The sequence below is a fragment of the Cricetulus griseus genome, assembly GCF_003668045.3.
Source record: "Cricetulus griseus strain 17A/GY chromosome 1 unlocalized genomic scaffold, alternate assembly CriGri-PICRH-1.0 chr1_0, whole genome shotgun sequence".
Taxonomy (NCBI): Eukaryota; Metazoa; Chordata; class Mammalia; order Rodentia; family Cricetidae; genus Cricetulus; species Cricetulus griseus.
Window position 1 is genome coordinate 7,563,463 of NW_023276806.1, and position 25,817 is coordinate 7,589,279.

The following is a 25,817-nucleotide window of genomic DNA, read 5'->3' on the forward strand; positions in this document are numbered from 1 at the left end:
ATAAGGAAAAAGCTTGCATTGGGTGCCATGCTGGGTCCACACTCTCCAGAGATGAGTGGACAAGCTTTGATCATTTAGGATCATCTCAGTCTGATGCTGAAGTCACTACTAGAGATCTCTGCTGATCAATGATCTTAATAATATCCTGTCTGTGATCTATAGATTATGCAACAGGAAGACATATTCCTGTCTTGAAATTTAGATGAGGCTAATAGTTTGACCAATTGAAATTAATCTCTCTCTATGCAAATTCAATATATTACTGACCTATAGGGTGAGTGCTTCACACTAAGGGAATCAGTACAGATATAAGTTGGGGAGTTCAAACCCATGTGGTGTACCAGGCTCCCAAATAATGAAATAGAGACTTGTTTTGTAGAATTTAATGACTTTGGCTACATAACTTACTTTCCTGCTCTCTCTATATCTATCTGTCTGGTAGCTGCTTAGCCCCTGTCCCTGGGCATGTCCCCCTCTTTATCCTTGTTCTTTTCTCCTTCTCATTTTTTTGCATTCTTCTTAAGCCTAGATTTCTCCTCCTTATTCTCTCGGCCTGTCAGCCCCACCTATCCTTTCTCTGTCTAGCCATTAGCTGTTAAGCTCTTTATTATACCAATCAGGTGCCTAAGGCAGGCAAGATGAAACAAATGAAACACATCTTTACATAGTTAAAGTAATTTCCACAATAAGATGGAGTTTATCAATAATCTAAACTCATATGGAACATTTTTGTCTTACCAGATTCAAGGGAAAATGTAATATCAATTTCTTCTTTAGTTTTCTTTCTTTTTATCCCAGACTGTCCTTGAACTAACTATGCTTCCCCTCGGGCTCCCCAGGGTTAGGATTTGATGTATGTGCCACCATGCCTAACAGGGAATACAAATCTCCCTCTAAGCCCTTCCATTTACCCATTCTTGCTTTTTTTTTTTAAAAAAAAATGTATGGCTTTATTTTTCATTAATTTCTATTCTCTGCAGACACACACACACACACACACACACACACACACACACACACACACACACACAGAGTTCTAGAAATAACTTACTCAGTCTGCACAGTGTTATTCATATGAGTGTCCAAGACTCCAGCCCTCTGGGTTATTGTTCACTGGAAACAAGGACACCTCCAACAAACTCAAATATCTTCTATTTTTCTCTTCATATCACTATTCTTTTAGTGAGAAGAGAAATCTTATTTATTTCAGTTTGACTGACTTTTTTTTTTAAACCTAAGGTTTCTGGACATATCACTGAACAAACAGATATCTATTATTCCCAGGTTGATTCCTGGTTGTAAACTTAATATTAGAAGAAGTTGTCAAAAATGGAGATAATGTATTAGTCAGTTTCCTCATTGCTGTGACCAGATACCTGATAGTAGCATTTAAGAGAGGAAGGTTTTTTGGCTTACAGTTTTAGAGTGTATAGTTCATCTTGGTGGAGAAAGTATAGAAGAGCTCTGTGGGAGACTATGGCTGGAACTCCTCACGTTTTGGTGGATCAGAAAGCAGAAAGATCAGGTAGGTATCAGGGTTGATCTGGACCACAAATAGCCACATCTACATGCTCCAGACCCAGTGACTCACTTTCTTTAGCTAGGCCCCAAATCGGAAAGGTTTAACAAGCTCCCTGAATAGTACTGTCACCTGGTGCCAAGTGTTCGGATGCATCAGATTTCAGACAGTGAACTCAATACAATCATGTGTCCCATTAGGTCAGGGATCAGTAGACCCTGACCACATGTCTTCAGTGAGGACATTGCATCTGACTCCTTCTGATTGCCCAAATTCTTGTATTTATAATCTAACTTTCTCAGCTTATCGTTGCCCAGTCTCTGACACAGTTTTTCATGGGGTTGTCCCATCTCTGTTGGGGTCAGCTTAAAAAAGCTTTCCTTGTTGCTAGCATCCTTCAAGTGATGCTGAGGAAACCAAGAGCACACACTTTCAGAAGGTTGAGAAACTCGGCACAAGGCTTTCTCAGCAGAGTATGAGAACATCTGATTGATCGATCCCTCTGAGCAATTAATCATGGCTGATGCAGGAGGCCATCATTGGATTGCTTGTTGTCAATAGATCTTGTAGTTTGTTCTTCAGTTCAACTGTGGAGATGTTGTGTCTTCAATTTCATTCCTGTTTCAGCATCCAACACTTTTCTGCTTTTCAAGATTATAACCCAAGTGCTCTCTTCTCACAGCCATACAGGTTGTCCACAGAAGGAGCTTTCTTCTCCATGTGCTCAGTGGAGGAGACTCTGAAAGACAGAACAGTATTTAAAGTGGTTGACCACTTTTTCCTTCCTTCCTTGGCTCTGGGAACAACTCACTCTTCTTGCTTCCCACAAGTTTTCTTAAACTTCTAAAAGAGGGAGGAAGGCACAAGGTTTGGCATAGAGCTGCACTTACTGAAAGTTTCTCTTCACTTATGTATCTCTATGTGTGGCGCTGATGATTCTCAGGTTACCATCATTCCCTAGTCTTTGACCTCACACACCAAGCACTAACAAAGTCTTCACATACAGTTTCCAGTAGAAGACAGAATACCTGGTCTTCCCCTAATAACTCTCCCAATATTCTCATATCAATGACAAATAGTCTCACCATTCATCCCATGCTCAAGTAAGAAAAATCTTTTTCTCTATTCCCATTCCCATTCCTACCCCAGCTAGCCCGCTTCTATCCCACCAGTAAACTTTCTCCGTTTTCTGTTATGTTTGAAAGACATCTTGGATCTGAGCACTCTTCACTGCTTTTGCCACTATAAATCCTCCAACTGTTCCATCCACCACCTTCTCCTCTGACCTGTATAAGGACTAAATCATTACAGTCAATCGTCAGTATGAGGTTCATTGAACTCCCCAAGGTATCACAGATAATCAGGAGACACTAGATTCCTGCCTTCCCTGGTCAGTCCTGGCTCCTGCTTACTTGGGTACTTTTCAGTTTACCTCAGGGTTTAACTATGTAGTCCAGCTGACCTATCAGGACAGCTGGGAGGATCTTGAGCCTCAGGGGGATGGAGGGTTTGGCCTATGCTAGATGAGTGGGAAACTGTTCTTCCCCAAAGAACCCTGCCAAAGAGAAATTCAGGGGATAGGGAAATGCACTTGAGAGCAGAAAAAGAAAAGAAGACAACAACAAAAACAACCCAGTATTCTCCATCAAATTCTATTTTTGACTTTTCTCTAAGCTGACTCCAACTTCTCGAAGTCAGAAAATGAAGTGCTTTGCTTTTGCTACTTTGAGTCTCTGGCACTCTTATTATTAAGTGAAGACAAGGCCATTGTTTCTCATACCTGCTGGCAAGGTATTCCCCATTCCTCTCTATACTCTTCTTAGTGTATTTCCCACAGTGTCCACAGTGTTGGCCACCTTTGTTTTCCTTGAGATTTGATGGGAGCAAAGTGACATTCTCCCTGTAGCCAGCTGTTGGGCAGGGTGTTTCTGCTTGCTCATCTCATTGTTTCTTCAGAGAGGAGGCTGTCGTAGCAGCCCATGGAGGTTTAGAATAAAATGATGGCATGGAATGAGAGAAGTGGATGACTTTGAGATGTGCTTTGGAGGTACAGTAGGTTGTAATTTTGCTGTGTATGTCCATGCATACCCATTTACCTTTAAAAACAAACCTCAGCAGCATGTGGGAATGTGGTTCCTAAATTTTCCTAATGCACTTCTGGGCTGACTTTGCTGTATAAAAGTAGTCCCTTTACAGTGACATTGATGGCCACAGACTCACGGTAGACAATGAGAGAGACGTAGAGGCGTCTGTGATAGCCTGCCCCCCTAATACAGTCTAGACAGGAAGCCACTGAAGAGAACTCAGAAAAATCATGATAGGGATGCTGAAGTGTCTCTCTTCAAGGTTGATAGCGTCTGGCAGGGGTTGGGGGTGGGGAAGTAATGGGTTTTCTTTAAGGGGCTGGGCACTGGGAATTTGGCCATGCCCCAGTGAGTATATGGGCAACACAAACTAGACTTGGATTTTTTTTTTTTCTTTCTTTCCTTTGGGGGAAGGAGACAGGTGGGAGTGGGGTGAGGTAGGGATGGGTCTGGGAAGACTGAGATGTATGGTTAGGGTGTATTATGTGAAACTCCCAAATAATCTGTAAAATATTATGTTGGGTAAAAAGGTGGCCCTGCCACTGCAGAAGTTGGCTGACTGCCAGTATGACTAGGCAGGCAGAATTTCAGTTTCATTTCCTAAGCAGGAAGCTGCAGGCTGTGGAAAGGTTTCCAGTTTACTGCAGGATTGTTTACTGAGGCAGAAGCTGTCCCTGGCGCTAGCCTTTGTGCAGACTCTTCATTTGGTATGTATGGCAACAAGAGTATTTAAAATTTTTGAAAGCAGTTATTTAAGTGAACATTTTTTGTAGTGATTTTCTTGCTATGTATTTACCCCATGTTCACTAATGTTCTGTGAGAAAACAAGAGTAAACGAGACCTCTGTGTGCATCTGTCTGGTTTTCAGTGTTTAATGAGGACTGTATTGGCTTTCCCACTAGGCTGTCGAGTATGGCCATGAGAACTCGTTTGACGTGGTTGCAAGAAAAGTGCCTGCAGAATTATTTTGGAGAAAAACGGTTTTGTCTTCTTTATAAAGCGAGTGTGCAGAAGTTCTGTAAGCAGGATTTGTTCTGGAAATGTTGGGATAATGGTCCTACCATGGTTGTGCTATACAGCGAAAACTGTGTTGTTGGTGCCTACTTGCAAGAAGGCTTCCAGAAAAGAGAGATGTCTATCACTCTTTTTGCACTCCAGGAGACTGAAGTTTCAGCATGCCTAATAGGACCATATTTGCCAGCTTTATTGTTCTATGATAGACAGGCTTTCGATTGTATTCCTTGTTTCTATATAGTGTTAGATGAGAAAAATGTGACTATAAGTTCAGAGATATGTGAAAAGCTCGGACTGCCTCCCGAATGTTCTCCCATGGATATTCTCGACTGTGAAACTTTTCGATGCGAAGGTACGTTTGCTTAGACAAGCCTACGGAGTTCTCCCCTGCATATTTAGTGGCTTTTAGATGGCATACCCCTGTGCAAAAGGCACCTTCGATCTTGGGTTCTTCAATCTGGAGAGATGAGCCATGCTTACACCTGGCCAGAAATTGCTAAAACTCAATCATGAAATGAGACCACTTAACATAAGATCTAACCTTTTGTCATGGGTAATGAAATATTTAAGTGTCATACTAACTCCACCCCACTTGCTTGTAGTCATTATTATTACCATTATTATTTTGTGAGTTTGGCTGTGTTACATCTCATAATATTGTGATCACATAGATTGGGCTTTCCTTGGCTAGGGTAGGAAGTTATTAGTTTATTTCAGTTTAAAAGAATCAGCTGCTACATTCATTTGTACTTGGTTATGCTTTTACAACTTACATCCCTAATTTTATTGATTACTCATTTTCTTGAGAGTTCCTACACTTTTTGTTTTGTTTCTGCTTTCAAATATTCCTTATTTCCTGTCAGGATATAGCTCAATTTTATCACAAAGTTGCTGGACAGTATTCACAGTAAGTTTACACATAATTGTGGTTTTAAGTTGCCTTTCAGACTTTGAAGCTACTTCAGAAATGCTTTATAAAGTCTCAAAGATTTTCTTTTACTTTCATACAGTTTTAATTCTATCTGCTTTTGGTAATTTAATGGTATTTCCTTGCTTTCTCTACATATGGCCCAATAGTGAGAGTTATCACAGATTTGATAGCATTGTTAGGCTAATGGTTTCAGTTTTAAATCTACCCCCTCAAAAGTATTTTTCTTAAAAAAAGGAAGAAAAAGCAAAGCACCCTGAACCTGAACAACTGTCCTGTCTCTAGTCCTCTGCCTTTGCTGCACAACCATTATCTTTCCAGCGGCTAGAATTTATTTTTATCTACTTTTATCTTCTATTTTGACCCAGGACTGCTTTGACTAAATGGGAGTTCCTACCAATAGCTGGCTTTGACAAAAACATGTGCCTATTTTTAAAACAAATTATCTTTATGCATTTCTGCACTTGTATCTTTCAGACCTATTACCATTTTTAGGGAAAGTATCAATTAATATTAGTCTTTCCTTGGTTTGTCTATATTTCTAAGTTCTGCTTCTCTAATTCAGAAGACACTCCTAATCCAGTTCCTGATCAGGCAAAGAGGTCCACACGGCCACTGAGCAGAGGGCAGAGCTCATGTGCAGACACTCCTCCTGAGCTCTTGTGTTTCCAAAACAGGCAATTCCCCTCCCCCCTTGCTTTTTCCTGTGAAAATACTACTTACATATTTGTCTCTAGTGGATTTGCTCCCATTCATTTGACCAGACATACATTTAAGAATTTATAATCTCTATTATTTGTTATTTTCCTTAGAGTTTTTGGATGAGAAAAAGAGGAGAGACATTGCTGTGTAAGTCAATATTTTTTAATCTTTATTACTTTAGATTATGATAATGTATGTCAACAAAATTGATAACACAAATTATTACAGCTAATATATAGACCATCAAAGAATAACCAAAGCTCATGTCTATAATCATAAAACAATTGATATTAGTAACATTAAAAGAACATTGAGTCGGAGGGACTATTTTTAATGGTATATACTTAGGGGAAAATAATTTGCTTACATTGATTTTAGAAATTTTTTTTGACTTTTCGAGACAAGGTTTCTCTGTGTAACAGCTCTGGCTATCCTAGAACTCACTCTTTAGACCAGGCTTGCCTGGAACGTACAGAGATCTGCCTGCCTCTGCCTCTCAAGTACTGGGATTAAAGTCATGAACCACCACCATCCGGCTAGAGTTCTTATAGTAAATTTTTTTCTTTAGAATGTGCTCAGAGAATCTATTAATGACTTTTGAGAACATGTTAGAAATGGTCTACTTCGATAAACTTCAAATGCATATCATATATTGATCTTCACACTTGGCACGGTTGATATTTATTGCTGAATTTGCAAGGTCTAGTAATGTAAGTTAGCAGTTTTAGTTGCAAGTATTATTTTTGTTTTTATTTCTTTTACAATATGACTTAGGGTAGTGTATTAGCTATGGTTCAGTTGTTCTGACAAAATACCACAACCAAATTAACTCAAGGAAGAAAGGGTTTACTTCAGCTTCGGGTTCTAGAGGGATAGAGGCCGTCATGGGAGGGGAGGCATAGCAAAAGTCCCCAAAAATATGGTACCAGGACCAGGAAGCTGGTGTCAGACACACAGGGAGAAAGAAGAGGAAGTGGGTGAGGTTACAAGCCCTAACGCTGTGCTCATTGGTGCACTTCCTCCAGCAAGGCTCCACCTTCTCAAGATCCTGTACTCTTCCCAAACACCAACATAAGACAGTGTTCAGAAACGTAAGCTTACAAGGGACATTTTCATTGAAACCACCCTATGCAACAGTCTTGTGTGTCCAGGGAAGAAGGCAAGCTGCTAATTATAAATAATATAAGGAAGATAAGTAAATTCTTAGGAGATGTATGGTGAGGTCATGTGAGCTGACCAGCTAATTCTTGAAATGTGTTGAGTTTTAATAGGATACAGAATAATTTATTGCAAACCCTGAGAACATATAAGCCTTATGGAGACCTGGTTCCGCAAGCACGGATTCTGCTCCTGGGTCCGACTGGAGCCGGAAAGTCTAGCTTTGTCAACTCAGTCAAGTCCGTTTTCAGAGGCAGCATCACACACCAGGCCTTGGTGGGCTGTGACGTAAATGGGGTATCTGACAAGGTAAATATATTTTAGGCTACCCAGGCTTCTTTGGTTCAAATAAGCTCTATTGGAAACCATGTTGACACTCAATTTCATGAGACTTTATTTAAATTTATAAATAAGGAAATGTCCTTTTCAAATTGTTGTCCTTCACTTTTCAGTTTAGGACATATCCCGTCACATATGGGAGTGATGGTTTCCCCCTGCCGTTTGTTCTGTGTGACTCAATGGGGCTGAGTCAGAAAGCTGGCTTGCATGTAGATGACATAGACTTCATATTAAAAGGCCACATTCCTGACAGATACCAGGTAAGATTTTACCGATTCTTAAAAATCATGGGTTGATTTTTAAAATGTCTGCTTTTGCCCACCTTCCAGTTGGTGTACACTGGACTAAGATAATCGCTTCAGCATGTTAAAGGGCACTCATTTCAAATTCCTTTGTTCCTTTTTGATAGACATTTCACAAGGAATTAAAAAAATTCAGAATATTCTTCCGTTACACCCACTGTAACAGCCATCAGTTGTTTAGACTGCTTTCTGTGAAACAGACACCCATCTGTATGAATTACATAAATAACCACCTTTGCTAGCAGGAGACCTGAAGGCAGAAGCTTGGGAATGTGAGAACTTTCCTGGGGCTATTAATTTCAGAAGTTTCCATTTTTGAGCATCGCAGCATGGCCATTGTCTTAGTCAGGGTTAGTATCGCTTTAATGAAACACCATGACCAAAAGTAAGTTGGGGAGGGTTTATTTAGTTTATGCTTCCACGTCATGGTTCATCCTCAAAGGAAGTCAGGATAGGAACTCAAACAGGGCAGGATGTTGGAGGCAGGAGCTGATGAAAGAGTGCTGTTTATTGGCTTGCTCAGCCTGCTTTCTTACAAACCCCGGGATCAGTTGTTCAGGGATGGCACCACCCACAATGGGCTGGCCCTCCCCCATAAGCACAAATTTTTGAAAATGCGCTATAGCTGGATCTTATAGTGACATTTCCTGAATTGAGGCTCCCTCCTCTCTGACGACCCTAGCTTGTATCAAGTTGACACAAAACCAGCCAGTACAGGATCAGGGACTGAATATTTGTTTCCCCCAGGTTTCCTATGCTGAAGTCCCAGCCATCAGTGTGATAGCTCTGGTAGGTGGAGGCTTTGGGAAGTAGTTATGTTGTGAGGGTGGAGCCCTTAAGCTGTGGAATCACTGTGCTCAGAAACCACGTGACAGCTGATCCCTTTTTGCCATTTGATGGTATTGGTTAAAAATGGATGTCTGAAAAACCTCAATAGACAAACTTTTCTGGCACCTTGATTATCTTGTCCAGCCTTAATATGAGGGGAGGTACCTAGTCTTACTGCAAACCTGATATACTATGTTTGGTTGATTATCCGTGGGAGGCCTGACCTATTCTGAAAGCCGCAAAGGAGGAGTAGATGCGGGGTCTGGGCTGGGGAGACATCGAGGAGAGGAGGGAAGGGAAAATACAGTCCGGATATAATTAATAATAGTATCACTTTTAAAAAAGTGATTTGTGTCTGACAATGAGCAAATGTTAGATTAACACGAAGACTTCCCTTGTTTGAGATTTCACATTTCTGCTACTCTGTTTATTTATGTCTACAAATAGTTAAACCTTATTTCTGGGGCTGGTTGATTTTCATTTGATTAAACTATTATTTCTGTAGTATACTGACAGAAAAATTAAATCTGACTTGGAAATAAAAGAAATGGGCTCTTGGTTGTTTTCTGAGAGTTTGCCATTAATAATAAGATACTATTTTATTATCATTGTGAACTCAATTTAAACTGAATATACTTGATGCATTTTGATATACTGTACTTTTTCTATCTCCAAATGCTGGGACCAGTAGTACCTCTGTAAGTTAAACCACAGGTCTTTTGACAGAAACACAAGTCTTTTCTGTGTGTGTTTTTTTTTTTTCTCTGTGGTGGAACTGGATCCCCTGCCAGAGCTTTTTGTTTCCCTTCCTGTATTGGGAGTCAGTTTCTTCTTTACAAAGCCCTGGCTTGTAGCATTAGAAAACTTGTTGCTACTTTGTTGGGTGTTTTTTCTTTCACTTTTCAGGGAAGCACATGTTTCTCTGATAAGCTATCCTATAAATTCATATATATGTATTCAAATTAAAGACCAGAGACATTTTATTTAACCTTTTCTAATTATATTTTTGTTGAATTTCTCCCCAATTGAGAGTTTTTGTTCTCTAGGATGGTAGAGTGTATAGATTAAATATTGTATCGCAACTAATTTTTTCATGTCACATGGTAGCTTCAGAACAGACTCCATTACTAGTGTAAGTTGCCTAATCATATTTAATACTATTTAGTAAAATAAGAATCAAAACTGGAGACAATAGATCAATTCTAGCAGGTTCTTACGCGATGTTGAGCATGCACTCATATGTAGCTATGGGGCACACAAGTTATACTGTTTTACAGTCAGTCAGTAATAGTTTGACTCTAGTTATCCCAACTAAGTACAACGTTTAATTTGATTTATGAATTTGTTTTAACATTTGATTTTGTTTTATTTTATAACTTATTATTATTTATATACATAACGTCAAATTTGTAGAATAAAAATATTTAAAGAATTGATCTTCTTTCTCTGTTTATTAACACAAATGCCTTTGTTTTTTATATAGGAAACCATAATAATTTTTGACTTGCTTTCCCTTTGCAATATCAAAGAATATACATACATATTTGTTTTCCTCATTTTTAGAGGAGTTATAATATCCTATGGCTTACTGCTATACCACGTTTTTGTTGCATGAATAGACCTAGAATCAAGACATTGTGCAGATCTCATTTTGTCTTTATGCCAATATCTCTGTGAGACAGAACCTGGCAGAGTGATTGTTAGTTCAAGGATATTGGTATCATTCTGTTAGAGGTCCCATAGACTGTCTTGGCCTCCTAGCTGGCACTCACATTCAGAGTACTTGGTTCGGTCCAATGCTGTTTCGCCAGCTTTATGACTAGGGTATCCATGCCCTCACTAGGTCATGTTAACTGTTTCTGTGGGTTTCTGCAGCACCATCTTGGCTCTGTTGCTTATCCTTCCTCCCTCTCCACAATTGGATTGCAGTAATATGGTTCAGTACTTACCTGTGGGTACCTGTTTCTGCTTCAAACAGCTACTGGATGAAGGCTCTAGGAATGGTAACCAAGGTAGACACCAATCTCATTCTAGAGAAAGGGAATTAATGGCATTTTGTCTACCACTGCTTGGATTCTTAGTTGAGGTCATCCCTGTGGATCCCTCTAACACTTCCCCTGTGCCAGACCTCTCTCCATACCTGTACAGTTTCCGTCTATCAAGGCATCTCCTTTCTTGCTCTCCTCTATTCCTCCCCTGTCTCAGTCCTTTTGTTCTCTCCCCTCCTCCCCTTCTTCCCTTCCCACCTCCTTCCTCTCCACCCCGCCCATGCTTCTACTTTCTCCAAGGGTCCTTGTGCCCCTCCCCTTCTTCTAAGGACTATACAATCTTCTCTTGGGGTCCCCCTTGTTTCCTGGCTTCTCTGGTGGTGTGGATTGTAGGCTGGTAATCCTTTGCTCTATGTCTAAAAATCATATATGAATTAGTGCATACCGTGTTTGTCTTTTTGTGACTGGGTTACCACACTCAGGATGGTTTCTTCTAGTTCTATCCATTTGCCTGTGAATTTCAAGATTCCACTGTTTTTTTTTCCTGCTGAGTAGTACTCCATTGTGTAAATGTACCACATTTTCTTCAACCATTCTTAAGTAGAGGGGCATCTAGGTTGTTCACAAGTTCTGGCTATTACAAATAATGCTGCTATGAACATAGTTGAACAGATGTCCTTATTGTATGAGTGTGCATTCCTTGGGTATATACCCAAGAGACGGATTGCTGGATCTTGAGGTAGACTGATTCCCATTTTCCTGAGAAACTGCCATACTGATTTCCAGAGTGGTTGTACAAGTTTGCACTCCCACCAGCAATGAAGGAGTGTTTCACTTTCTCCACATCCTCTCCAGATAGACTGTCATTGGTGTTATTGATTTTAGCCATTCTGATAGGAGTAAGATGGTATCTTAGAGTGGTTTTGAGCTACATTTCCAGATGGCTAAGGATGTTGAAACTTTCTTAAGTGTCTTTCAGCCATTTTAGATTCCTCTGTTAAGAATTCTCTATTTAGTTCTGCACTCCACTTTGTAATTGCATTGTTTGATGTTTTGGTGGCTAGCTTCTTGAGTTCATTGTATATTTTGGTGATCAGCTTTCTGTCAGATGTGGGGTTGGTGAATATCTTTTCCCATTCTGTGGGCTGGCGTTTTATCTTGCTGACAGTATCCTTTGCCTTACAGAAACTTCTCATTTTCAGGAGGTCCCTTTTATTAAATGTCCATCTCAAAGTTTGTGCTAAGGGTGTTATGTTCAGAAAACGTCTCCTGTACCAATTTGTTCGAGGGTACCACCTATCTTCTCTTCTAGGAAGTTCAGTGTGGCTGAAATTATGTTGAGGTCTTTGATGAATTTGGGCTTAAGTTTTGTGCATGGTGATAGATATGGATCTATCTGCAATCTTCTACATGTCCGAATCCAGTTATACCAACACTATTTGTTGAAGATGTTTTCTTTTTTCCATTGTATAACTTTAGCTTCTTTGTTAAAAATCATGTGTTCATAGGTGTGCGGGTTAATATCAGTGTTTTCAATCAATTCCATTGGTCAACCTGTTTATTTTTGTGCCAATACCAAGCTGTTTTCAGAACTATGGCTCTATAATAGAGCTTGAAGTCAGGGATGGTGATGCCTCTGGAAGTTCCTTTATTGTACAGGGTTTTTTGGGCTATCCTGGGTTTTTTGTTTTTCCATATGAAGTTGAGTACTGTTCTTTCAAGGTCTGTGAAGAATTGTTTTGGGATTTTGATGGGAATTGAATTGAATCTGTACATTGCTTTTGGCAAGATTGTCATTTTTACTATTTTGATCCTACCTATCCAAGAGCATGGGAGATCTTTCCATTTTCTGGCATATTCTTTAGTTTCTTTCTTTAAAGACTCAAAGTTCTTACTGTACAGGTCTTTCACTTTTTTGGTTAGCATTACCCCAAGATATTTTATGTTGTTTGTGTCTATTGTGAAGGGTGATGTTTCTGTGATTTCTTTCTCATTGCATTTATCATCTATATATGGTAGGGCTATTGACTTTTATTTGAATTACTTTTATATCCTGCTACTTTGCTGAATGTGTTTATCAGCTGTAGGAGTTCCCTGGTAGAATTTTTCAGGTAACTTAAGTAGACTATCATACCATCTGCAAATAGTGAAAATTTGATTCTTCCTTTCTAATTTGTTTCCCTTTGATATCCTTTTCTTGTCTTATTGCTCTAGCTAGAACTTCAAGTATAATATTGAAGAGATATGGAGAGAGTGGACAGCTTTGTCTTGTTCCTGATTTTAGAGGAATCGCTTTGGGTTTCTCTCCATTTAGTTTAATGGTGGCTGTTGGCAGTATATTGCTTTTATCATGTTTAGATATGTTCCTGTTATTCCTGATCTCTCCAAGACCTTTATCATGAAGGGATGTTGGATTTTGTCAAAGGCTTTTTCAGCATCTAGCAAGATGATCATGTGGTTTTTCTTTTTCAGTTTGTTTATATGGTGGATCACATTGATGGATTTTCATTTGTTGAACCATCCCTGCATTTCTGGGATAAAGCCAACTTGATCATGGTGGATGATTTCACTGATGTGTTTTTGGATCCAATTTGCCATTATTTTGTTGAATATTTTTGCATCAATGTTCATGAGGGATATTGGCTTGCAATTCTCTTTTTTTGTTGTGTCTTTGTGTGGCTTGGGTACAAAGGTAATTGTAGCCTCATAGAAAGAGCTTGTCAATGTCCCTTCTGCTGCTATTATGTGGAACAATTTGAGGAGTCCTGTTATTAGCCCTTCTTTGAATTTCTGGTAGAATTCTGCACTGAAACCTTTTGGCCCTGAGCTTTTGTTGGTGGGTAGACTTTTGATGACTGCTTCTATTTCATTAGGGGTTATAGGACTGTTTAAATCACTTGTCTGTTCTTGATTTAACTTTAGTAAGTGATATCTATCCAGAAAATTGTCCATTTCCTTTAGATTTTCAAATTTTGTGGAGTACAGGTTTTCAAAGTATGACCTGATGATTCTGTGTATCTCCTCAGTATCCATTGTTATGTTCCCCTTTTCATTTCTGATTTTGTTAATTAGCATATTATCTCTGTGTCTTTTGATAAGTTTGAATAAAGGTTTGTCTATCTTCTTGACTTTCTTGAAGAACCAACTCTTTGTTTCATTGAGTCTTTGTAGTGTTTTCCCAGTTTCTACTTTATTGATTTCAGCCCTCAGTTTGATTATTTCCTGGCATCTACTCCTCTGGGGAGAGTTTGCTTCCTTTTGTTATAGAGCTTTCAGTTGCACTGTTAATTCTCTAGTGTGACTATTCTCCAATTTCTTCATGTGGGCACTTAGTGCTATGAACTTTCCTCTTAGCACTGCTTTCAAAGTGTCCCATAAGTTGGGGTATGTTGTGTCTTCATTCTTATTAAATTCTAGGAAGTCTTTAATTTCTTTTTTTTATTTCTTCCTTGACATAGGAATGGTGCAATTGCACATTATTCAATTTCCATGAGTTTGCAGGGTTTCTGCAATTTGTGTTGTTGTTGAATTCTAACTTTAAGGCATGGTGGTCTGATAAACACAGGGGGTTATTCCAATATTTTGTATCTGTTGAGGTTTGCTACATTGCTGAGTATATAGTCAATTTTAGAGAAGGTTCCATGTGGTGCTAAGAAGAAGGTATATTCTTTTGTGTTCAGATAGAATGTTCTATAGATATCTGTTAAACCCAATTGGGTCGTAACTTCTGTTAGTTCTTTTGTTTCTTTGTTAAGTTTCTGTCTGGTGGTCCTATCTAGTGGTGAGAGAGGGGTGTTGAAGTCTCCTATTATAAGTCTGTGACACTTTATGTGTGATTTCAGCTTTAGTAATGTTTCTTTTATGAATGTGGTTGTCTTTGTATTTGGAGCATAGATATTCAGGATTGAGACTTCATCTTGATGGACTTTTTCTGTGATAAGTATAAAGTGCCCTTCTTCTTTCTTTTGATTGATTTTAGTTTGAAGTCATAGATAATCCCACTTTACCAAACATCAAAAAAGTGGGGAAATCCTAACACCACCACCACCAAATCTAAAACAAATAAGAATCAACAATCAATGATAATTAATATCCCTCAATGTCAATGGTCCTAATTTGCCTATAAAAAGATACAGACTAACAGAATGGATACAAAGACAGAATCCATCCTTCTGCTGCAAACAAGAAACACATCTCACTGTCAAAGACAGATATTTCCTCAGAGTAAAGGATTGGGAAAAGACTTTCCAATCAAATAAACCCAAGAAACAAGCTGGTGTAGCAATCCTAATGGTCAGCCTCTTAATATCAGAGATCTGGGAATTTGTTCAAATGCATAGGACTGGAGTATAGTTTATGAACAAACACACTCTGTCTAAAGATTCCAACTTCCTTTATGAGTGCTCTGACTTCTGTCTTCTTATCTACTTTACAGTTCAATTCCATGAAGCCAATCACATCAAACCATCCAAACTACATTCATGACTCCCTGCTGAAGGACAAAATTCATTGTGTGGTGTTTGTGTTTGATATCAATTCTGTTGAACAGCTCTCTTATGGACTGGTCACAAAGATAAAAAGGATTCGAAGGACATTGATAAGATGTGGTAAGCGTCCTTTCATTTTGCTACTGAAAGTAACTAAACTTTACAACAGAAATTTGGGGAGTGAATGAGATTACAGTGATCACAAATGTGAGTCTTTCTAGCTCATCAACATGGTTACATCCAATTGAGATCTCAACAGCTGTATGACTACTCACATGTGACTTAACCTCAATTTCCCTCAATATGTTAAAATTGCTAAAATTATAGGAACTCCCTCTGACTATTTTGTTTGTAAATTTTACACAAGTTGAAGAGTAGCCAACTGCAACCAAATACCAACTTGATACTTTGTCACATAGTTTTTGACCAATTGCTCCTGATGGGGGATGTCCTTTTGTATTCTGTGAAAATATGTTTCTCTTATTGGTTGATGAATAAAGCTGTTTTGGCCAATGGACAGGAAGGATGTAGCCATGCAAGAAGAATAGTAAGGGCTTCCAGACTCGGAGAATGCTGGGAGGAGGAATGCAGAGGGTGAGTTGCCAGAGAGACAGCATGTAGCTGCCAAGGAAGAAAGCAGTCTGAGTAGTCTCCAGTAATCCAAAACCACATGGAAATACATAGATTGATAGAAATGGGCTAGGGTGTAACAATAACTCTTTCCACCAGCTGCCTGCGTTCTGCGGCCACAATAGAGCCCCCAAATAACACACAGAGATTAATATTAGTTGCAATGCTGCTGGCCAATGACTAGGATTTCTTATTTGCTAGCTCTATCTTAAGTATCAACTATAACCATTAATCTATATATTTTATAAAGACTTATCTTATCATGGACTCCAGCGGCATGCATCCTCTCTTCCTTGGGATCACACATTTCCCAGAATCCTCCTTCTCTCCTAGTCTTGCTTAAGTTACTTTCTTATTGGCCAACAGTGCTTTATTTATCAACCAATAAGACAAACATATACACAGAAGGACTTCCCCCATCATCAGGGAGAGGGAACTGGGATTGGTATGTAAAATAAGATTGTTTTTAATTTAAATAAAAATTAATCTAAAAAAGAAATGGGTTAATAACTAAGAGAGTGCTAGCCAGTAAGAAGCCTGAGTTATTGTCCAAACAGTTTATAATTATTATAAGCCTCAGTGTGTTTATTTGGGACTAAAGGGCTGTAGAACCAGTCAGGGAAGAAACTTCTGCCTACATGCTACATCTTTCCTTTTGGTCCTTACAGGATTAGAAAATAGAAAGAAATATTCTAGCAAGAAAAAGAGTAGACATACAAAATGCCTGGTAGATAAAGGCAGCAGAAAGGCAGAAGAACACAAGCTGGTGATTCAGGATCCCAACTCTGCCTTTCTTGGTCTTATCCACTGGAGTGTGAAAGAGCCTATCACAAATTTGACTGAGAAGCAAGGAATGACTGACTTACCTGCTCACTGAAATAGAAAGGTTTTAAAATCTTGTGTAGGGATTTGTTTGCCAAAACTATAAAGTAGGAGTAGCTTATTCATGAGGTCATGGTGATTTTTCTCTCTTGGAGTGTCTTCCCCTATCTTCTCTGGCATTTTCTCTAGTTTCCATTAAGACAACACATTTAGGACTGAATATCAATTGACAATAATATGGTGTAAATTCTAGTTAGTTCTTCTAAGTGGTTACTTGTGAGCTTTACTTCTTAGCTTGGAACAAAGGAGACATCCCATCCAGAAGAAATTCCAGGGTGTGTGTGTGTGTGTTATAGATGGAGGTGTGTGTGTGTGTGTGTTATAGATGGAGGTGTGTGTGTGTGTGTGTGTGTGTGTGTGTGTGTGTTATAGATGGAGGGGTCACTGGAGGTTGAGAACTCCCTAAATCTTAAGTTGCTGCATTGCTTGCCTGTAGCAAAACTAATAATTTATTAATTTAGAAATGCCATTGATATCTGAAAGGATAAAATCCTATGTGTTTCTTTGACACAGGTGTTCTGCATGTGGCTTTGCTTACACACGCGGATAGCCTGGATCTGATTACAAAAGGAGACCTTATAGACATATACAGCTGTAAGCCTCTGAAGCTCAAGGTAATGAGTGGACATTCATGAGGAATGTCATTTATATACATAGTATATAACTACTAAACTGAAGATGAAGTAAAATAATTGCTAGGATAGTTAGGGACATTTCCCAGGCTTAGAAGATTGAATATCCATGCAACTTATCTTTTTGTTATATAGAGAATACTTTAATTAGTTTTTGTAATCAAACCCACGTAGATAAGACCTTACATATTTAATACAGTGTGTTACCCTTGTACAAATGGAAAAAATTAAGTTCAACATTTCTAGACCAATATGGCTGTTAATTTTTGTACAATGCCAACTCAACACAGTAAACTGGGATACTTTTTTCCAAAGTTGACAGCACAGCTAAAGTTTCCAAAAATTCAAATTATATATATATATATTATATATTATATATATATATATGAATTCTTTTAAAATTAAAATTCAAAAAAGACCAATAATAGCAGTATCTTATGCATCAATAGTAGCAACAGCTTTTCCAGGTTCTGCAGTCATTTGAACAAAATTGTACACTCCAGAACACTCCATTTAAAAAACAAAACAACAACAAAAAAGTAAAAAACAAAATCCCAGAAAACATCACAGTTCTGTTACTCTTGTGGTACCTGGCACCATTTTTTAAAACTTAGCTTCTCAATCATAATCTGGAAGGAAACCATTCTGAGCAACATCATTAAAAACAGCTCTGATAAAGCACGGTCACTACTATGTATCATAAAGCAGGTCCACATATGAGTGAGTACATATCATGTTTGTCTTTTTGTGATTGGGTACCTTGCTCAGAATGGTTTCTTCGAGTTCCATCCATTTTCCTAAGAATTTCAAGATTCCATTGTTTTTTCCCGCTGAGTAGTACTCCATTGTGTAAATGTACCACATTTTCTCTATCCATTCTTCAGTTGAGGGGCATCTAGGCTGCTTCCAGTTTCTGGCTATTACAAATAGTGCTGCTATGAACATAGTTGAACATATGTCCTTGTTGTATGAATGTGCTTCTTTTGGGTATATGCCTAAGAGTGGAATTGCTGGATCTTGTGGTAGACTCATTCCCATTTTCTTGAGGAGTCGCCATACTGATTTCCAAAGTGGCTGTACAAGTTGGCACTCCCACCAGCAGTGGAGAAGTGTTCCCCTTTCTCCACACCCTCTCCAGCATAAACTGCCATTGGTGTTTTTGATTTTAGCCATTCGGACAGGAGTAAGATGGTATCTCAGAGTTGTTTTGATTTGCATTTCCTTGATGACTAAGTATGTTGAACACTTTCTTATGTGTCTTTCTGCCATTTGAGATTCCTCTATTGAGAATTGTCTATTTAGTTCTGTACCACATGCAACTTATCTTTGTGTTGAACTTTGTTTATTTATATTTGCTACGATTTAATTTAATTCAGCAAATATTTGTTGATTTCTTTATGATCAAACCAATACAATAACCTCTAATCTGATACACAGATGTCAAGGACAATCATTGCACTAAAGTGATTGTAATTTTATAGGCAGAAGTGAGCACATAGGGAAGTGGAAGAAGAGGAAGTAGACAGATGTATGACATGATTACATACGATAAACACCATGTAAGAAAATGGAGAAGGTAACATGTTTTGGTGATTTGAAGGAGAAAAAAAATCACAGGGGATTATTTAACTGCAAAGTTTACACTGGGAGATACTGTTTAAGGATTTTCGTAAGAGAAGAGACAAAAAAGTGAAAAAGAATTTAAGCAAGGATGTATTAGAGGGCAAAAATGTAGAATGTTTGAGATACCTGGAGTTCTCAGTGTAATGGTCGGCTGGGTACTTGAAGTGGACAGAAATGCAGAAGCCATGGACTTCAGACAGTCTCCATTTATCCACCATTAAGATCTCTAAAAATTAACACAGCTGAAGAGTAGATGGGAGGCAGAAACATGCAGATGAGGGAGCACTAGTTGTGAGCATGCGTGATAGATTTTTCTTATTCAATCATGGTAACAATCCTCGGAGATGGGGACAGTTAACGCTGTGTTACAGATGAGGAGACCAAATGAACCAGAAGCAAGCTTTTGCCAATGTTTAATAATAGTGCTAAGAAATGACTGAGCTATGTTGACAGCCTAGGTGGTCTATGTTCAGGATGACCTAGTCTAAGCAAGAATTAAGTGTTAAACAAGTCTAATAAAATTGATTTATCCTGGGCATGTCTTATAAAAGGAAACTGGAATTTGTGGACAATAGTTCATGCGTGTTAAAATTGCTTCAGTTTCATAAGAATCGCTATAGAACAGGGAGTGGCTATTCATTTTGTTTGTTTGTTTCGAATTGCTGTCTTCCTAATGTACCTCTGTTGGTACTCTACACAAGTACAGAAACCACTTAATACCATCTGGCCTCACAGTCCATGCTCATGTAAAAAATGGCATCCCTTCTCCACCAGTGTCCATTATTTGCCCTCGATTTACTGACCTTTATTATGTCACTCTCTCTTCTCTCTTGGCAACACTTCCTTTCCTTATCAGTGCTCCAAGAAATCCCATTCCTTCTTTTTATTTCCCTCTCTCCTTCTATCTTTCCCCTTCCTCCTTTTCCTCCTCTTTATTTCTCCTCTTTATCTCAAGTTTTGCCTCACTTCTCTGCCCATTCCAATTTTGTTTTTTAAGAGTTCTCAGTTTTTCCTTACAATAAATTTGATCATGTTTTTCCTTCCTCTGGTTTGTCACAGTTACTCCCTACCTCCATACCCATCAAACTGTGTGTCCTCTCACTTTCAAAACAAAACAAAAAAATAATAATAAACCCCAAGGAATCACAAACCCCACAAAACAATAATCAAACAAACCAATGAAAAAGCCAAAACAAAATAAAACAAACCTCCCACAAACAAACAAAAACAACCCACGAATTTCATTTTGTGTTGGCCAACTGTTCCTGGGTATAGGGCCTGCCCAAAGGTTAACATATTTAGTGACACTCCCACTGATTTTCCTTTTGCCAGTGGGTACCAATACCAGATATTTCCAATTTAGGGGTGGGAGCCTGTGTTCACTTCCCCTCTCTGTTTGATCCTTTGCAAGCTCTATGCATTCTGTCACATTCTCTGCGAGTTTGTGTGTGTGTCAAGTCCTGTTGTGTCTAAAAGACACAGTGTTATTGTAGTCACACACCACTTCTGCCTCCTTACTCTTAAAACCTTTCTGCCTCTTCTTCTGCATAGATCCACCGCCCTGATGGGAGAAGTCTGATGAGGACACCCCATTTAGGGCTGAGTGCTCCAAAGTCCTTCACTCTCTGTACATTGTATAGTTTTGGTTGGTTGTGTTAAGTCTCTCCTACTATGAGAAGCTTCTCTGCTGTGGGCTGAATAAGGCATTTATCCATGTGTCTAGCACAGTGACATTGTGAGTCACTTTTTTGCTTTGCTCCTTCAGCACAATAATAATATTAGGTTTTCTCCTAGGCCCCTGGTCTCAGGTTCTTGGTCACTTCAGTAGCGCCAAGGATGATTTTCTGCTCCTGGAGTGTGCCTTAAATCCAGTCTAAAGGGGGATGGCTGCTCCCATAACATTTGCCCCAATATTGCACCAGTATATATCTTTCAGGAAGGTCACTGTTGTAGCTCACAGGGGTAGTAGATGGAAGGTACAGATATTATCTTTCTCCTTCTGCAAAGCATCATCTAGTACTGTGAATACTAGGTTATAGGGGTGAGGCTTTTAGTGAGATACTGCCTCAATTTCTCTGTGTTCTACGATGTAAATAGGTATCTTAAGCAATAAGGCATTACTATCATGTTGTGGAGAGAAATTAGTAACTTGGCAATAGAATGTGATGTTTCTTGGGCGTCGGGGGGAATCCATGAGATCCTTTTTGCCAATGACTCAAAAAGATGTAACTCATCTCTGGCACAGAAGGTTTTACTTAGTATATGATGTTTAGTTGGGGCATTGTTGCCACTATTATTTGATGACTCCATCCATATTCCTTTTATGTTATGTATTTATTTTAGGAATCTTATACCTTAGTAGGTTTCATTACTGTTTTTCAAATTGCCTTCAGTGTTAATTGTCCTTCCTCCTTTACCCATTTCTCCCATCCTCCTTTCTATTTAATCTTCCTATTCTAGTTTCCCCCTTATCTCTCTGAAACACTGGATTAGATTTTCCATTCCTTGGGAAATTTCTCCCTTAAATTCCCCCACTCCTCTCCCCAGCAGTCCCTTACTAAGTACCCAATCTACATGGTTATTCAGATTGTAGCACACATAACAAAACCTTAAAGGTAGCATCCACATACAAGAGTAAACATACAAAGAATTAGTGTTTTGGGGTCTAGATTACTGCACTAAGGATTTTTTCCCCTAGATCCACCTATGAATTTCAGAATGTAGTTTTCTTAGCAGCTGAATAATATTTCATTGTGTAAATCTACCACATTTTTTATTATCCATGAGTCAGTTGCTGGACACCTAGGCTGTTTCCAATTTCTGACTATCACGAATAGAGTACAAAGAACATGGATGAGAAAGTGTCTCTGTATTAGGAATCCTTTGGGGATTTGCTTAAGTGTAGTGTAGCTGGATCTTGAGGTAGGTCCATTTTCAGCTTCCTAAGGAACCACCACCCCAGCTTTCATAGTGGCTGCACCCCAGTTTGTCATCCCCCACCCCCAGCACCAATTAGTAAGTGTTTCTCTTCGACATGTGCTCACCAGTGTGAGCTGTCATTTGTTTTATTAATTTTGGCCATTATGACTGTGGATATGACGAAGTTTTCAAAGTAGTCTTGATTTGCATTCTGTAATGACTAAAGATGTTTACTATTTCTATAAACTTTTCCTAGTCTTTTGTCTTTCATCTTTGAGAACTCTTGGCTTAGTTTCTGTACCCCATCTTTTTAATTGGGTTGCTTATTTTTATGTCCTTATTATTTTGTTGTTCTTTATATGTTTTAGATACTAACACTCTATCAGATGTATAATCGTCAAAGATTTTTTATATTCTGTAGGTTGCTGGTTTGCCCAAATGATGGTGTCCTTTGCCATACAGAAGCTTTTCAGTTTCATGAGGTCCATTTATTAGTTGTTGGTCTTAGTGGCTGTGCGAATGGTGTTTTATTCAGAAAGTCTTCTCCCGTGCCAATAAGTTCAAGGCTATACCCCACGTTCTCTTCTATTAGATTTAGTATATCTGGTCCTAAACTGATTTGTAAAACTCCATTTAGAGTTGAGTTTTTTTGCAGGGTTGTAAGTATAGATCTATATCTTTTTTCTACATGTAGCCACCCAGTTTGGCCAGCACCATTTGTTGAAGGTGCTTTCTTTTTTTTTCCAGTGTGTATTTCTATGTTCTTTGCCAATAATCATATGTCTATAGATGTGTGAGCTTATGTTTGGGTCTTCACTTTGATTCCATAGATTCACATGCCTGTTTTATGCCAACACCATGCTGATTTTATTACCGTAGCTCAGTAATACAATATCAGATACAGGATGGCGATACCCCCACCAGTCTTTCTGTCCTTTTGTTATTCAGGTTTGTCTTGGCATCTTGTTTCTCTTTGTTTTTGTATGTGTGTTTCTATATGAAGTCAGAGATGTTTGCTCACTTTCTCTGAACAATTATGTTGGAATTGTGATGGGGATTTCATTGAATCTGTGGTTCGGTTTTGGTAGGATGGTCATTTTCACAGTATTAATCCTAATGACCAATGAGCACACCATTTGTTTTTAAGTCATGTCTACTATATCAAGACATTTTAAATAAAAAAATAATGGTGATATTGGAACTCGATGTGAAGTTGCTCAAGAACGTGCTGCAGAAGGTCTGATCTTTTTTTTAAAATATAGGAAAATGATAACCAAGCTCTTGCTTTTTATTACTTCTCTGATAATTTACATTGGAATCAGACTTTTTACTACTTTGAGACATCTGAGAGGTTGTGTGTATGTATCTGTGTGAGTTTGTATGTGTGCTCATGCTTATATGTGTATAATTACACATATGTATGAAGTCATGATTCAGTTAGGTGTCTTCTTAACTGATCTCCACTTTACTTTTTTCGATAAAGTCTCTCACTGACCTTATAGCACATTTATTTGACATGACTGGTAGACTAGCAAGCCCCTGGCATCCTCTTTTCTCTTTCCTAGTACTGATATTTGTTTTAATATGTATTCTCATGGATCAAACTCTGTTCTCATTTTTACACAACTCTGGTTTTTAAATTTTGTATTTCAGCTAGAAGCAGTCCACAGAGACTTTGGTTTTGCTTTTTCTGACATCTTGGTGGTTAGTAATTATGTCTCGGAATGGCATCTGGACCCTGTGAAGGACAGGCTAATCCTCTTGGCACTGAGACAGATCCTGAATACTGCCAACGACTTCTTAGAAGACTTGCCATTGGACAACCAGGTAGACTGGTGATCTCAGAGCTTGAAGTATCATCAACTTGGCTAAGTTTTATTTGAGTTTGTTGCTTACCTGGTAGGTCTGTCTCTGGGCTATTGGCATATGAGTAGCTCTGACCTTTAACCTTTAGCCTGTACATTTCCTTCCTGCATTCTTCCTCCTTTTTGGAAGATCTGCGTAACTTCACTCTTGTTTTAAAATGAAAATTACAAAATGATATATCCCTTTCACTGACTGAAAATAATGTGCTCACCTCTGTCCTCTTCTTTCACACTGGGCTGCTTTGCTTGGGACCTAGACCTGGATTGGATCAACACTGTCTCTCATCAGATGTGATCTTAGAGGATCTGTCCCTTCCTTAGGACCAAATGTATCTGGTCCTACATGCGCACGCATGCACTCGAGTTACACACACACACACACATACACACACACACACACACACACACACACACACACACACACAATTGTCTAAAGATCTAGGAACCAAAAATGGGGAAAATATTGTCTTTTGAGACTGGCCTAATTTGCTCAATAGAGCATCTTTAGTTGCATCTATTTTCCTGAGAATAATTTAACTTTTTGTTTTGTAGTTGAAAGAAATTCCATGTGTGTAAACTACACATTTTCTATATTCATTCCTCATTGTTGTGCACCTAGTTGGCTTCCATCCTTAGCTATTGTAAATAATGCTATAATATACAAGTGTGGAAATATTTTTTGTGACATTTTTAACTTGGGTTTTTGATTCCCCCAGTCTCACTTATTTCTGCTTCATTTTGTGTGGCTCCTTCTAGTGAAATATTTGTCCTTTGTGATTGTAGACTCATCTTGTCTTTCAGTATGTTCTGTTACTAATCTGTGACTGGAATGTGTTGCACTGCTACCATAAGAGATTAAATGGAAGTTTTGCTGTGTTTTATTCAAATCTTATTTCATCGAATTAGAGTACTATATCATCTTTATTGACTGTTAATTCTGAAAGAATTGGGAACATATCATACTGCTGGCTGTCTGACTCACCTGGGCTTCTCCAGTTTCTTATGGTGTGCAGGCTCCTAGCCAGGGTGCGCTTAGTTTGCTAGCAACCTTCTGGTTGCTTCTCACTATAAACCCACTAAGAACATTTTGTTTCTCTTTTCTTAGGTATCAGAAAGGACATATTCTCAAGTGCTCAGAAAGAACAAAAAACAAGAGAATTCATCATATAGTAACAATTAACTCATCAACAGAACAATGAGAAAACAGGGAAGAAAGGAGCTGAAACTAGAATGCATCTTAACTGTGCCAGGGAGAAGTACATGTGCAAGATAACAGTCCTTTGATAAACAGGAGAACAAGATAAAATTAATCAGTTATGAGAATCAACCATAATTCCTGTTGGATTTATATTCTGTACCTATAAAAAATAAAGTTTGTCGTTATAAAACCCAAATCTAACTCAAGGATGTGTCATTCATTTTCAAATTCTACTATTGTGACTATGAGTTACAAGTGATAAACCTCAACCTAGACAATGTTAATAAAAAGATGACTATAACAGAGACCTGTGATAGAAAAAAAATCAATAAAATAATTCACAATGACCTTCTTCTGTATTCATAAGTTGTTGCCTAGCCCAGTCATCATCAGAAAGGCTTCCCCAGGCTGCTGATGGAAGCAGATGAAGAGATCCACAGCCAACACTAGGTAAAGAAAGAGCCCAAATTAGAGATCTCCACTGGGCCCCTCATCTTGGAGCTTGGGGATCTCTGCAGAAGAGGGGGTGGAAGAACTGTAGATGCCAGAGGAGTTGGGGACACCAGAAGAACATGGAAGCCTGGCTCAGTGGGGTTCACAGAGACAGAGGTCAAGGCGACCAGAGAGCCTGCATGGGTTTGCACTGGCTCCTCTGCAAATAATCAATGCTTGTTAGCTTGGTGTTCTGTGGGACTCCTCTAGCAGTGTGAGTGAGGATG

The 25,817-nt window shown here is 38.7% G+C and overlaps 1 protein-coding gene across 1 annotated transcript; it reads left to right on the plus strand.

Moving 5' to 3' along the window:
• The first annotated feature begins 4,174 nt into the window (after positions 1-4,174).
• Positions 4,175-25,299, plus strand: LOC113833508 (interferon-induced protein 44-like). Its single transcript, XM_035451572.1, has 9 exons — positions 4,175-4,310; positions 4,506-4,969; positions 6,358-6,394; positions 7,519-7,714; positions 7,858-8,004; positions 15,298-15,469; positions 17,375-17,475; positions 23,689-23,862; positions 25,006-25,299. The coding sequence occupies exons 2-9, from the start codon at positions 4,516-4,518 to the stop codon at positions 25,078-25,080; spliced, it is 1,356 nt and encodes a 451-aa protein (XP_035307463.1). The 5' UTR covers positions 4,175-4,310; positions 4,506-4,515; the 3' UTR covers positions 25,081-25,299.
• Positions 25,300-25,817: the final 518 nt, after the last annotated feature.

What these genes read in the sequence shown, in the direction of transcription:
- LOC113833508 (XM_035451572.1), top strand. Translation starts at nt 4,516, where the DNA reads ATGGCCATGAGAACTCGTTTGACGTGGTTGCAAGAAAAGTGCCTGCAG. An exon ending in AAGAGGAGAGACATTGCTGT is followed by an intron (nt 6,395 to 7,518) that starts GTAAGTCAATAT and finishes GAGTTTTAATAG; the next exon opens with GATACAGAATAATTTATTGC. An exon ending in ACATTCCTGACAGATACCAG is followed by an intron (nt 8,005 to 15,297) that starts GTAAGATTTTAC and finishes TCTACTTTACAG; the next exon opens with TTCAATTCCATGAAGCCAAT.